The following is a 14,342-nucleotide window of genomic DNA, read 5'->3' on the forward strand; positions in this document are numbered from 1 at the left end:
ATCCTTTATAAACACATTCTATGAACACCTTCAGGAATGCATGGATCATGCGATCCCAAATAAAACCAAGACCCAATCCTCCAAAGGCAGACGTCCTGTCTGGTGGACCCCAGCCATAAACAAACTATACAATAGAAGGAAGAAGCTACTAAATGATAGAGCAAAATCCCAAAAAGGGAAGGCATCACTGATTGATCAGTATTAGCAAAAAACTATGGGCACTCATAAAATTGTCTAAGGCCAGCTTTGAGAAAAATATTGCACAGGACACTAAGGATAATCACTAGGCTTTCTTTAGTTATGTTAGGAACCTGGGTGGGAATTCCCAGATATGCTCAGAATTAGTCCAAAATGACAAAAAATACACTGAACCCACAGACATTGCCAACATCCTAGCTGACAGGTTCAGCGCAAACTTCTCCCCCCCCTCCCCACCAAAAGGGCAAATATCTATCCCAGCAGAGTGCTGCCCCCCTGACATCTCAGATTCTCAGGTAAGAGCCGCCCTCTCCAAAGCAAAAACACAGCATCAATGGGACCAGACGGTGTCCCGGGCTGTGTCCTACATGAACTCCAAGAAGAGCTAAACCCAAACATAAAACTACTGTTCAGTCTTAGCCTTACTACAGGATATGTGCCCAAAGAGTGGCGTACAGCAACAGTGGTCCCTCTCCATAAAGGTGGTGCCTGAATGGATCCTGGAAACTATCGCCCCATAAGCCTGACTAGCTTGGTCTGCAAAGCTATGGAAAGGATCATCATGGACCTCATAAATAAAGATATTGGGGACCTACAGACACTGGATCCTACCCAGTTTGGCTTTAAGGGCAGATCCTGCCTCTTAAACCTGGTCGATTTCTTTGAAACAGTCACCAAGGCCATTGACAAGGGGAAGGTGGTCCACACAGCCTACCTGGACCTCGCAAAAGCCTTCGATACAATACCCCACTCGGGCATTATAGATAAGCTCACCAGCTTAAATATAAACCCCTATGTCACTAGATGGATTGCAAACTGGCTCAAGGACAGAACCCACCTGATTAGAATTGCTGGAGCCATGTCAGACTCCAAACCAGTTACAAGTGGTGTCCCACAAGGCTCAGTCCTGGGACCTCTCTTGTTTGGTATATATTTCTCGGAGGTACAGGCCAACACGGAAGGACTGTGGCTGACCAAGTTCGCAGATGACTGCAAACTGGGCGCCATAATCGACTCTCCAGCCGACACAAGCATCCTCCAAAAGGGCCTCATAGAAACAGACAACTGGTGCCAGAGCCATGGCCTCAAGCTAAATACCAAAAAGTGTATAGTCATCCCCTTTGGCAAAAACAAAGTGCCCACAAATTACCACATAGGTGGTAATCCATTAAGTACAGAAGAAGTAATTAGGGACCTGGGGACCCAAGTTGATAGCAATCACTCATTTGACAACGACGTGGCCAAAGTGGTTAGAAAAACATTTTATATAGCCCACCTAATCATGAAGGGATTCACATCTAGATCAGGGGAGGTCATTGTGCCTCTTTACTCATCCCTCATCAGGCCCATAATTGAGTACAATGCCCCTTTTGGGATGTACCTTACCAGACACCTGCAGCAACTGGAAAGACCCCAAAAGTACCTCACCAAGAGGATCAAAGGGCTCAAACAGATAGGTTCATAGGTTTATACTAGGCTATCTGCCCTAAGGCATTTATAAGCCTAGCCCAAAGTTTTGTGGCTTACGCCACCCCTTATATGAAAAAATACTGTGCCCATTAGTTTGTTGTGCCTCTGTCCAGCAGTGACACAGAGATGATTCCCGGGGTAAACCTACGATCTCCCATCCACAGGTCAAGATTTCTCTTGAACAGAGCCAGCGAGGTGCTCTGCCTCACATGGACCGGGATTTTATTCCACAGCATAGGGAGTCTCTGAGTGATAAATCTATCCCTCCAGCACATCCTATTTATATCCGTGCTAAGGTTTAAGTCGCTTGCTCTAGTGGTTTTGGTGGATTTGGATTTTTTGAGGTGGAGCATGTCCATTAATTCTGGGTTGGACATGGCCTTGTATGTCAGGCACATGTCACCTCTGAGCAGACGTTATGCGACTGAATAGAGCTGGAGTTCCTTCAATCTGGCAGCATATGACAGATTTTGGAGTCCCTTTATCCTTTTGGTGAGGAACTTTTGGGGTCTCTCCAATTGCTGTAGATGTCGGGTGAGATACATCCCGAATGGGGCATTGTACTCGATCATTGGTCTGATAAGTGAAGAGTACAGGGGAACAATGACCTCACTAGATCTGGATGTGAATCCCTTCATGATCAGGTGGGCAATGTAGAAGGTCTTTCTAACCACTTTAGCAACTTGAGTGTCAAAAGAAAGGCCACTGTCAACCTGGGTCCCCAGGTCCCTGATAACCTCTTCTGTGCTTAGTGGATTGCCACCTGTATGGTAGCTTGGGGTTATGGGGTTATCTTGTTTTTCCCGAAGGGTATGACTATACATTTTTTGGCATTTAACTTCAGGCCATGGCTCTGGCACCAGCTATCTGTTTCCGTGAGTCCCTTCTGAAGGATATCCGTGTCCAAAGCACTTTCCACTATGGCGCCCAGTTTGCAGTCGTCTGCAAACTTTGTCAGCCAAAGTCCTCCCATGTTGGCCTGTACTTCTGAGAAGTAGATGCCGAACAATAGGGGGCCAAGGACCGAGCCCTGTGGGACACCACTTGTGACCGGCTTGGAGTCTGACATAGCGCCAGCAACTCTAACCCTGTGGGTTCTGTCCTTAAGCCAGTTTGCAACCCATCTTGTGACATATGGGTTTACATTTAAGCTGGTAAGTTTTCTACAATACCCGAGTGGGGTATTGTGTCGAAAGCGTTTGCAAGGTCAAGGTAGGCTGTATGGACTGCCTTTCCCTCATCAATGGCCTTGATGACTGTTTCGAAGAAGTCAACCAAGTTCAAAAGGCATGATCTGCCCTTGACGAAGCCAAACTGGGTCGGGTCCAATGTCTGCAAGTCCCCTATATCTTTGTTTATGAGCTCCATTATGATCCTCTCCATAGCTTTGCAGACTAGACTTGCTAAGCTTATGGGGCGGTAATTACCAGGGTCCGTAGAGGCACCGCCTTTGTGGAGTGGGACCACAGTTGCCGTACGCCACTCCTTGGGCATGTATCCTGTGGTAAGGCTGAGATTAAACAGCTGCCTTATGTGCGGGTTTAATTCCTCATTTAGCTCGTGTAGCACACAGCCGGGGACACCATCCGGTCCCATTGATGCTGTGTTTTTAGCTTTAGAGAGAGCAGCTTTCACCTGCGCATTTGAGATGTCTGGGAGGCTATACTCCGCTGGGATAGTTATCTCTCCTTTAGTGGGGGAGAGGGGGGTGAAGTTTGCACTGAACCTGTCTGCCAGTATGTTGGCAATGTCTGTGGGTTCAGTGATTTTTGTATCATTTTGGACTAATTCTGAGCATATCTGGGAGTTTCCACCCAGGTTCCTAACATAGCTGAAAAAGGCCTTATGATTGTCCTTTGAATCCATGGCAATTTTTCTCTCAAAATTGGCCTTAATTGATTTTATGAGTGCTCGTATTTTTTTACTAATAATGATCAGGGTGACTTCCCTTTTATGGATTTTGTTCTATCATGTAATAGCTTTCTCCTCTTATTGTAAAGTTTGTTAATGGCTGGGGTCCACCAGACTGGATGTTTGCCCTTTGTGGAAAGAGTCTTGGTTTTATTTGGGATTGCCTGATCCATGCAGTCCTGGAGGTGTTCATAGAAGGCATTTGTAAGGGCTTCCGCAGCTTGGGTTGTGGTTTCCACTGGCTCAGGGGCCTTGAAGGATACCACACCAGTCTTGAGTAGTGTGAAGTTTGCTTTAGAGAAGTTCTTCACTGTGGTCTTTTTGTTTGGGGTGGGGGGATGTGGATTTCCAGTGAGATTAGTTTATGATCAGATCTCACCAATGAGGGATATACTTCCGGTGTGGAGCATTTTGTCCCCATGTTTGTGATAATGAGATCTAGTATATTTTCTCCTCTCGTGGGAACAGTGACTAGCTGTTCCATGGCATTTGAATTTATGAACTCCAGGAACCGTTGGGCTAGAAAGTTAGGGCTTGAGTAATGTTCCCAGTCTATATTCGGGTAGTTGAAGTCACCCAATATGATGGTGTTTGGAGATACATTTATACCCTCCAGTGTCTTCAGGAAGGCTGTGTGGGGTTCCTGAGTTTGAGAGGGTGGCCTGTAGCATGCTACAATTTGTAGATCAGTTTTGCCTATGGTTAGTTGCACCTGGATGGTTTCCGAAGCTTCGTGCGTTGCCACCAACCTGGAGGTGTGGGTATCCTTTATGAATATGGATACACCCCCTCCTTTTGTGGTGTGGACTTGGTTTTGGGGCCGGAATGCATGATATGAGGTAAAACCTAATAGTGCCGCGGTGCTCTCAGGAGCCTTGAACCAGGTTTCAGTTACAGCGCAGACATCGATGTTCTCCATACTGAGAAGGGCCTAGAGTGCGTGCATTTTGAGATTTAGACTTCTGGCATTGAGCAGCATTACCCTCAGTTTCTTCCCATTTTTGTTTTCTAGGGTGGTAGGTTTAGAATTTGAGCCTTGCCTAAAAAGGCACTATGGGGGTGGCAAGAGCCTTAGCCAATATCCGGAATCCCAGGGGTGACAGGTGCAAGCCGTCCCTTGCGAAGCAGCGTGGCTTGTCAAGCATGTCATCCCAGGCAGACAGACACTGGATCCCCTTTGAATGACACCAGACATTAAGCCTGTTGTTAAAGCTGATCATCTTGTCTCTATATTGTGGCATCATTCTTGGTGAAGGAAGGATACTGCTCAGGGTCAGGGTCATACCTGCCTGGGCTACATAATCAGAGAGCTCCTCTATGTCTCTTTTCATGTAGTCCAGGGAGGTACGTCTCAGGTCATTCACACCAGCATGGACAATGACTGTGTCATATTTGTACTTGCCATGGAGTGACCCGAGTGCTTGTGTTATGTGGCGGATTCTAGCGCCCGATAGGCAGCTTACTGTGACCCTCTCCTTGTTCACCCTGGTGAGTGGGACTTCATTGTGTCTGACAATGGAGTCACCTATGACAAGTATGTTTGGTGTTGTATTTGGCCTTAAGGGCTGTGACTGCTTTGCACACTGATTTTGTGGTTTATGCCATATGCTGCCCGGTTAAAGAAACTCCAGCTCTACTCAGTGGCATACCGCCTGTTCAGAGGCGATCTGTGCCTGACGTATAAAGCCATGTCCAATTCAGAATTAATGGACATGCTGCACCTCAGAAAATCCAAATCCCATCGAGCTACACGCTCGAGAGACTTGAACCTCGGCACTGAAATAAATAGGACATGCTGGAGGGACAGATTCATAACCCAGAGGCTCCCTTCACTCTGGAATAAAATCCCAGTCCAGGTTAGGCAGAGTCCCTCATTGACTCTCTTCAAGAGGAATCTTGATGAGTGGATGGGAGATCGTAGGTTTACCCCGGGTATCACTTCTATGTCACTGTTAGACAGAGGCACAGTATACTAACCTCAAAAAAGGGCATAGCAAAATAAATTTAAAATGGGTGGCGATAGCCAAACACATTCTGGCTAGGCTTATAAATGCCCTAGGGCAGATAGCCTAGTATGAACCTCTAAATAGATTACAGTTATTAGGGGCAATAACCCCTCACAATTTATCATTAAGGCCAGGTGGAAATAAACCACCTATTCGTGGTGGAGATTCTTCTTCCCAATTCGTTTTACTTTACCAGAACAACTTTTGGTTGTTACAGGTCCTGTGGGTATCATTATTTGTTTTCATTGTGGATTTGGCAGCGTTTGTACATCCAGCGTTCGTTTGCCATATTGTGTTCTGTTTTTTGACTACTCAGCGTTTTCGACACCATTGCATACTTGGCCACGCTGCCTTAATTGTATTTCTACATCTATATGACTTTTTAAGGTCTTAGGGTGCCTACATCGTACTATTGTTTGGATTACCAACATTTTGGATTGTATACGGACATATTGGTTGCAGAACTCGGTCGTTGGACGAACGCAAATACACAAATTTCAGGATTCAAGTACTTTTTATTTTCTCTACATTGTTGATTAATCACGCAACTGTTATATACCATTATTTGGATTTAATTTATGATTTCTTTTGTGGCTGGACAATTGGACAAAGTGTTGATGTTTAGCGTTCTATGACCATTTTTGGATTGCAAGGGGCTGTGGCCTTATATTTTACGGATTGTATTTAACATTATTTGGGTGTATATTATAATTTCATCAATACAGCAGTTTATGTTGTAATGCTGAGTGTGCTTAGGTGAAAAGGATAGTATAATTATTTATACTTTATCTGTAGTGTTTCAGTGCATTCAACTTGGAATTTATACATTGTCTATCAATGGTCAGGACAATATTATAACATAGGCTGTTCATGATTAGTATGATTTTCAGTACACCTCGCCTCGCAACCTCTATTGGATTTTTACATCTATATGACTTTTAAGGTCTTAGGGTGCCTACATTGTACCATTGTTTGGATTACCAATGTTTTGGATTATATGTGGACATATTGGTTGTAGCACTTGGTCGTTGGACGAACGCAAATACACAAATTTTTGGATTCAAGTATTATTTATTTTTTATTTCATTTTTTTACATTGATTAATCAAGCAATTGCCATACATCATTATTTGGATTCTAGCTATGATTTTCTTTGTGGCTGGACAATTGGACAGTTATACAAAGTGATGATGTTCAGTGTTCTATGACTATTTTTGGATAGCAAGGGGCTGTGGCCTTACATTGTATGTATTGTATTCAACATCATTTGGGTTTATATTATTATTTCATCAATGCAGTAGTTTATGCTGAGTGTGCTCAGGTGGACAGGATAGTATAATTATTTATACTTTATCTGTAGTGTTTTAAAGCATTCAACTTGCAATGTATACATTGTTTATCAATGGGCATGACAATATTATAACATAGGTGGTTCCTAATCAGTATGATTCTCAGTACACCTTATTGCTTCTAGCTTTATTTCTATTTTTTTTCTGCAGATTCAGGCATTGTTGATATATCACTTTTTATAATTATTTTTGATACTTGTAAGTATCATAACTGAAGTGAGGCATTTAACTAGTGTTAATTCTGTTCTTTTGGAATTGATAACTATTGCCTAATTCTTCTTTGTTTACACTGTTGTGGGTAACTTTTAACCAGGTTTCTATTGGTACCAACCAATCATTCTTTGTATATGATTTTGGTTGGTTCATTATTACTTTTTGTATACAGATTCATACAGTCTTTTGAGTTTTTCATATACAGTTGTGGTCATTTTGGTCTCTGCACTCCACATACCTCTTACAAGTCAAAGATTGGACCTCAAGTTCTCTATGGACTTTTTTTTTTTTAGCTTTTTTGGGTTTTGAATATCTCATATTTATATACCAGTGATACTGAATATTATAATCATATTACAATTTGGTTTCTAATACATCACATTTGACCTTAGCATACGCACAATCTATTGTCATGGATCTTAATCATATGGTGCAAGGATTGTGTGCAGACAAAGATGATATTCACATCTTTGGAATTGAATGCAGTAATGGATCTACTGCCAATAGGACTACAGATCCAGTTGACGATTGTAGTATGCTTTTTACTCAATTTGGTAAAAAAGTCAAAACATTACGTACCAACATCTGGCACTCCAGATTATTTAAGGCATATAAGCATCAAAATATTGGCCCAAGAGGCCTTAGAACTAAACTGCAACCGCTGATAGGTAAACCAGATGATTTATTGATCAGAGAATGGAGCGTTGCACAACAAGATTCGGCAATGATGTTTGTCAACATATTATCGTCATATTATGACAGAACAATACAGGCAAATATTTGTGATGTACAAAAAATGTGTGAAGAATTGAAATTATATGAGAATCAACCAAACTTTCAGGAATCACTGAGTAGATTATCTAGAGAACTCTTAACCTCAGAAAAGACATTAAAAGACAAGAAGTTAAGCAAATTCTCCAGAGACATGGAAGATTACGAAAGGGGGAACCCTTTGAGCTACAGAAAGGGGTTAGGTTTGCAGAGGGTACCAAAAAGTTTAGTTACACACGCAAGAAGAGGCAGAGATCTATACTAAAAAAGGGTACATCACCCAGTATGAGTTCGGGTGAGGAATCATCCACCACAGATACTGAATCTACTCATATTTCAGATTCTCCGGTTTCCAAAAGAACACATAATGCTGATCACACTTTAGGCACAGACACGGGGGGACGCAAACATAAAAACATTAGAACAACTCTTTCTGTCCATTGTCAAATGAATGCAGATTGCTCCAACGTGCATAATATCTCTGATTATGTATTAACACCTATTGAAGAACTTTTGTTAAATAAAGGCCTTGGTTTTATTCCTGTTTTTTTTGTTGATGAAAGTATCTTTATATCAGATGTCATGGATTTTTGTAGAAGACTAAACCTTAAACTCTTTTTTGATCAACAGGAATCTACTCAAAGATCCACTGAATTTAGATTTTTACCATCCAAGTTTTGTCCTCCAATGGACAAACATGTAGACATATTCCAGAATGCTATTAAGGATTTACACCATCAGTTGGGTTCAGGGAACACTCTTAGAAATAACTTAAATGTTGAGGAACAACAGGCTCTTATGAATCTTAAAAACAATACTGACATTACCATTCTTCCTCCGGATAAGGGTGGGGCCATTGTGGTCATGAATTCCAGTTATTACTGGGCTGAGGGAATGAGACAGGTGTCGAACACTCAGCATTATTTACATATGCCTATTGACCCTACCCCCAAATTTAAAAAACAAATTGATGATTTTTTACAGCTTGCAGTTGAGGAAGGTATCATTAGTACTAAAACTAGATTTCATTTAACCAATCAAGATCCAGTGAAGCAATATCTATATTTTTTGCCTAAGATTCACAAGTCCCAAAATACACCACCAGGCAGGCCTATTGTTTCAGGTATGGGTTCACTTACTGAACCACTATTGGTCTTTCTGACACAATATTTAAAACCTTTGTTACCACATGTACGGGCCAGATTGCAAGACACCACGGAGTTCCTACAGATTGTTTCTGAATCCCAACTTGAACTGGATTGGCTTATGTGCACTTTAGATTTTACATCACTGTATACTAGCATACCACATTGGGCTGGTCTAATGGCACTGGAATATTGGCTACAGAAGATCAACATTTACAGTTCAGGATTTAACACCCTATTAATCTGCATGGCGGAGCACATTCTAACCAAGAATGTGTTCTATTTTCAAAACCAATGTTACTGGCAAATTCAGGGTACGGCGATGGGTGCCTCTTTCGCACCAATATATGCTGATCTCTTTATGGGATATGTTGAAGATCAGATTATATATAGTGAATTACACAACTTATATATGCCAGAAATCGACATTTGGAGACGTTTTCTGGACGATTGTTGGCTTGTTTGGAAAGGGGGCACAGAGTACCTTATGGAATTTGTTGAATATCTTAACAGTAACAAATGGAGCATAGAATTTTCGGTTAATTATAATCTGCAGCATATTGATTTTTTGGATGTCCATCTGTGTAGGGAACCGGACAATACTCTACGTACCACTGTGCATAGAAAATACCCACAATACAACAGTTTATTACATGCCTCTAGCTTACATCCCAGGCATATTATAAAAAACATTCCTAAATCACAATTCATCAGGATTAAGAGAATATGTTCATCTGATATGGACCTTGAGAATTGTCTAAATGATCTCTCGAATAGATTCTTACAGAGAGGTTATAATAAATTGGATGTTCACTGTGCAGTCCAAATGACCAAAAATCTATCAAGGGACACTTTGTTGGGTTATAAATCCAAAATTGCTAGTTCTTCTGTACAGACACCTAGGTTAGTAACCACCTTTGGTAGGAACACCTATCAATTGATGGACATTATTAATAATCATTGGAATATATTAACAACAAACACACATCTGGCAAACTGGTTGGACAACAGATGTCTGTTTTCATACCGTAAAGGTAAAAGCCTGAGGTCACACTTTTCTTATTACAAAAGAACTACACCATTGGATGTCTCTATTACTCAGACAACCTTGTTGGGAGACAAACTTATTGGCAATCACCCTTGTGGTCATTGCTCTTTTTGCAAATATGTATTTCCCACCAAGGAATTCACAAGCAAGAACACAGGCAAGGTATATAATATACATTTCTTTGCAAATTGTAGCACAGATTGGGTGATTTATTTGGCCACATGTACATGCAGGGCATTTTACATTGGACAAACATCCAGACAGTTTAGAATTCGCATTTCTGAACATTTGGGTGATATAAGGAATGCCAGGTCCAACAATGCTTTGTACAAACATTCTTTGATGCATAAAATGGCCCAGTTTTCTTTTAACAGTATTGATAAGATTTCTGGCAATAGAAATTTAAAACTGGATGGCACAAATTGCTTAACCAAAAAGAAACAAAATGGATTGTAAAACTAGGTGGTTTATTTTCACCTGGCCTTAATGATAAATTGTGAGGGGTTATTGCCCCTAATAACTGTAATCTATTTATATGTTACAATACCATTTTTGTTCTACTTGTTATACTGAACTACAGGATTGTTGTTATATTATTAATTTATTTAAGCACGATTTCAATTTTGACATACATTTTAGTATCAATATTCTTAGTATACTTTCTATATACTAATTGATTTTTGTACCTTTCAGGTTTATTCATATATATTTACATGTTTTGGTGATTATTTTCATGAACACAGGAAATTATGTCATACTGCCTAATTCAAAATACTAATAAATATGGCCTATGGTTGTGTAGTTATCAAAACCACTGAAGAAAGCTGATTGCTGAAACCTGTCTGGTTTAATAAAAGAACTTTAAGCTACTACTGCTCGGGGTGCTGGATTTCTTTTCTTCTTTACAAGCCTAGCTATGCAATCCAACCCAGTTTTGGCCCCCGAGTTCCTTGGACGCCTATATGGTGGGTCATGTTAGTAAGGAGGTAGCTAAGGGTTATACAGGGAGATATTTTTAAGATTAATATACTTATTGTTAACCTTTGTTCATCAAAGATCTAGGAGCCAGACTGGGGGTGAATTTGCTATTTCCCATCCAGTGTGCAAGGTTTCATTTGAATAGGGTCAGGGATGAACTCTGCTTCACGTAGATGGAGAGCTTATTCCATAGCGCAGAGATCCTTTGCAACATATATCGATCTCTCCAGCATGTTCTGTTTATGTAACAGGCAAAGTTCAGGTCTTTGTATGTAGTGTTTCAGGTGCTGTTTGTTTTGTGGATGTGCATGAGATCCATCAGAGGTGCATATGAGGATGCCTTATATGCCAGCCACAAATCACCTATCTAGCCTTTCAGTAACCTGTAGCAGATTGAGTACAGAGATAGGGCCCAGGCAATCTGTGTTTGATAGAGTAGTCATAACCTAGATTCTCCTGGTGGGGAGCCTTTGAGGGCATTCCAACTGTTGCAAGTGTCTGGTGAGGTACATGCCAAAGGGGGCATTGTACTCAATGATGGGTCTGATAAGGGTGAATTGAGTGGTACTGTGGCTTCCTTGGACCTGGATGCCATATCCTTGTTTAATGAGTTGGGTGACATAGAATGATTTTCTTACTATCTTGGCTATGTGTTGGTCAAAGGCCAGTTTACTGTCTACATATTTTCCCAGACCCTAACTATTGTGTCAGCTCTTAGGGATGTTTTATCAATGAAGTAATTAGCTTGGGTGGTAGTTTCCCAAAGGACACTATAATGCATTTCTTTATGTTGAGTTTTAATCTGTGACTTTGACACCGGTCATTTGTTTGCGTTATACCCTCTTGTAGGATGTTGGTGTCTTGGGGGTAATCTGTGATTGCTCCCAATTCACAGACATCTGTGAACCTGGTGAATCAGAGGCCTTTGACATTAGCCTTGACTTCTGAGAAGTAGATGCCAGACAGGAGCATACCCAACATGGAGCCCTGGGGAACTCCGCTGGTGGCCAGTATCTTGGTGGAGGCACTCTCAAATATCTTGACTTCATAGATCCTATCTGTGAGACAACCAGCAATCCAGTGAGTTATGTGGGAATTTATGCCTAGTTGTGAGAGTTTGTCAGCAATAGTTGAGTGGGATATTGTAACGAACACTTTGGCCAAGTCAAGGTAGGTGGTATACACCATTTTCCATCATCCATATATTTGTTTACCCTCTCGAAGTGTACCAGGTTGAGTAGGGAAGACCTTCCCTTAAAGCCAAACTGGGATGGGACCAGTGTCCGTAGGTTGCCAGTATCCTTATTGATCATTTTCTTTATAATTAATTCCATGGCTTTGCATATTAGACTTGTCAGCTTGATGTATCTGTAGTTCCTGGGGTTGGTTGATGGTCTGCCTGTATAGAGAGGGATGACTGTTGATGCCCTCCATTTCCCTGGTGTGCAATCTGTTTTGAGGCTGTAGTTGAAGATCGTCTCAAGTGATCCCGCTAGATCACATTTTAGGCTATGTGGGAGGAGGAGGAGGAAACTAGGGATACTGTCAGGACCCAGTGAAGCAGTATTTTTGGGCTTAGCAAGCTCCACCAGGACCTGCTTTCTATTGATAGCTGGGGGGGGGGGTATGCTAGAAGGGATTTCACAGGGTGTAATGAGGAGAGTGGAAGGTGAAGTTAGAGATAAATTTATCAGCCAGTAGATTCACTGTCACCTTGGTCATTGAAGGTTATGCTATTTACCACCAGTTCTGCACACTATTGAGTGTTACCTTTAAGGTTCCTAACGTAGCTGAAGAAGGCCTTCATATAGTCTTCAGCCTGGAGGGCTATCCTGACCTCATAACTGGCCTTGTTCGACTTTATTAGATGACCTAATTTCTTGTTTAGTTGAATCGGAGAGCTCTTGTCTCGATGAGATTTGCGGTTTCTAATTTTGGCCATGACTTTTTTTCTTTTGTTATATACCCTGTGAAAATAATGATTCCCCCAGTGGGGTTTGGTTTTGGTGTTAGATCTAAGCTTATCTTTTATTGAAATGAAGGATGTCTGTTGGCACAGCAGCAGTCTGGAATCAAACAGAAAATTATTGGTCGTCACATATGACCCTTAGCTCAGCTTCTATTTCTCTAGGTATCCCAGAATAACCCTGCATCTCTTACACTGTTTGCTTTTGTGGCTCAGAGCTAGTGCTATGAGCTATGCCGTTTTAGTCCCCTGTACTGATTTTTTTTTTTGAGGGCCACATAGAGGCTGTTTTATTTTTAGATTTGTAAATGGTACACTGAGCTCTTCTGGCAAACTATTATGCAGCAATGTTTGCTATAAATAAAGTTGATTGTTTAACATTCAAGAGGCAAGGTGAAAACAGCATGGAAAGCACTGCTGTCCTTTTGTTTTTTGCACTGTGTAGTATAACACATTTTGTTCTTTGTAAATATGCAAGTCATGAAGTTTACTGCAAATATTTCTGGTTAGTGATGTCTTGAACAAAAAGCAAGACATTTATTTTTGTTTATTTTCCTAGATTGGTGACACTAAAACAGCAGAGAAATACTTCCAAGATGTGGTTAAAGTCTGCCAGAAGACAGAAAATGGGCAGCAGAATAAAATAATGATTCTGATGAACAGGTATTGATGTCTTAACACTTTGAATAAGGGAAAAGAATGTTCTAGGTAGGAGTTGATCTTTTTCTTTTTTTTTTGTTTTGTTTTGCAGGACATGTTTTCTTGAAGTAAGTTGGGATTGTTACCCACCATTGTAATCTGTGGGTGTGCAGACAAATTCAGTCCAGTTTACCATGCCCAAGAACCAGCAACAACCTTGCATTGCTGGCTCGTCCTCCTAGTATGAAGTTGCACGTGTCTATATTTTCCATAAATGAGGAGGCTTTACAAAAAAAAAAAGCCCGTCACAGTTGAGAACTACAGGTGTCTGCCAATAGCTTTGACGATCAACAGTCAAGCATTTTTGTGGGTTTTTATCATTTTTTTTCAATTTTGTATACATACTGTAAAAAAAAAATAATGTTCCCCAGCAATTATATCAAAGTGGGGCAATGCATCTATCCATCCATCCATATATGTATTTTTTGGTCCCTCTTGGGCCATCATTTTCACCAGCCTAGCCCCCAGTGCCACTTCCACGCCAAGTCTACCAATTTTTCTCCTGCCTGTCCCCTAGGCTTACTTCAGTATCACTGAGGCCACTTATATTTTCTCTTGTAGCAGTACTACTGTCTGCAATGCAGAGATA

At 41.1% G+C, this 14,342-nt stretch overlaps 1 protein-coding gene across 1 annotated transcript in view; it reads left to right on the forward strand.

Annotated features, from left to right (window-relative positions):
- Nucleotides 1-14,342, forward strand: part of TRAPPC12 (trafficking protein particle complex subunit 12) — a 791,394-nt gene that overhangs the window by 616,889 nt on the left and 160,163 nt on the right. The window contains exon 14 of the mRNA XM_044070401.1: nucleotides 13,614-13,717. Within this exon, the coding sequence (XP_043926336.1) occupies nucleotides 13,614-13,717 (104 nt within the window). The remainder of the gene's footprint in view (nucleotides 1-13,613; nucleotides 13,718-14,342) is intronic.

This window comes from Protopterus annectens, chromosome 1.part0 (assembly GCF_019279795.1).
Source record: "Protopterus annectens isolate FY-2018-M chromosome 1.part0, PAN1.0, whole genome shotgun sequence".
Taxonomy (NCBI): Eukaryota; Metazoa; Chordata; order Ceratodontiformes; family Protopteridae; genus Protopterus; species Protopterus annectens.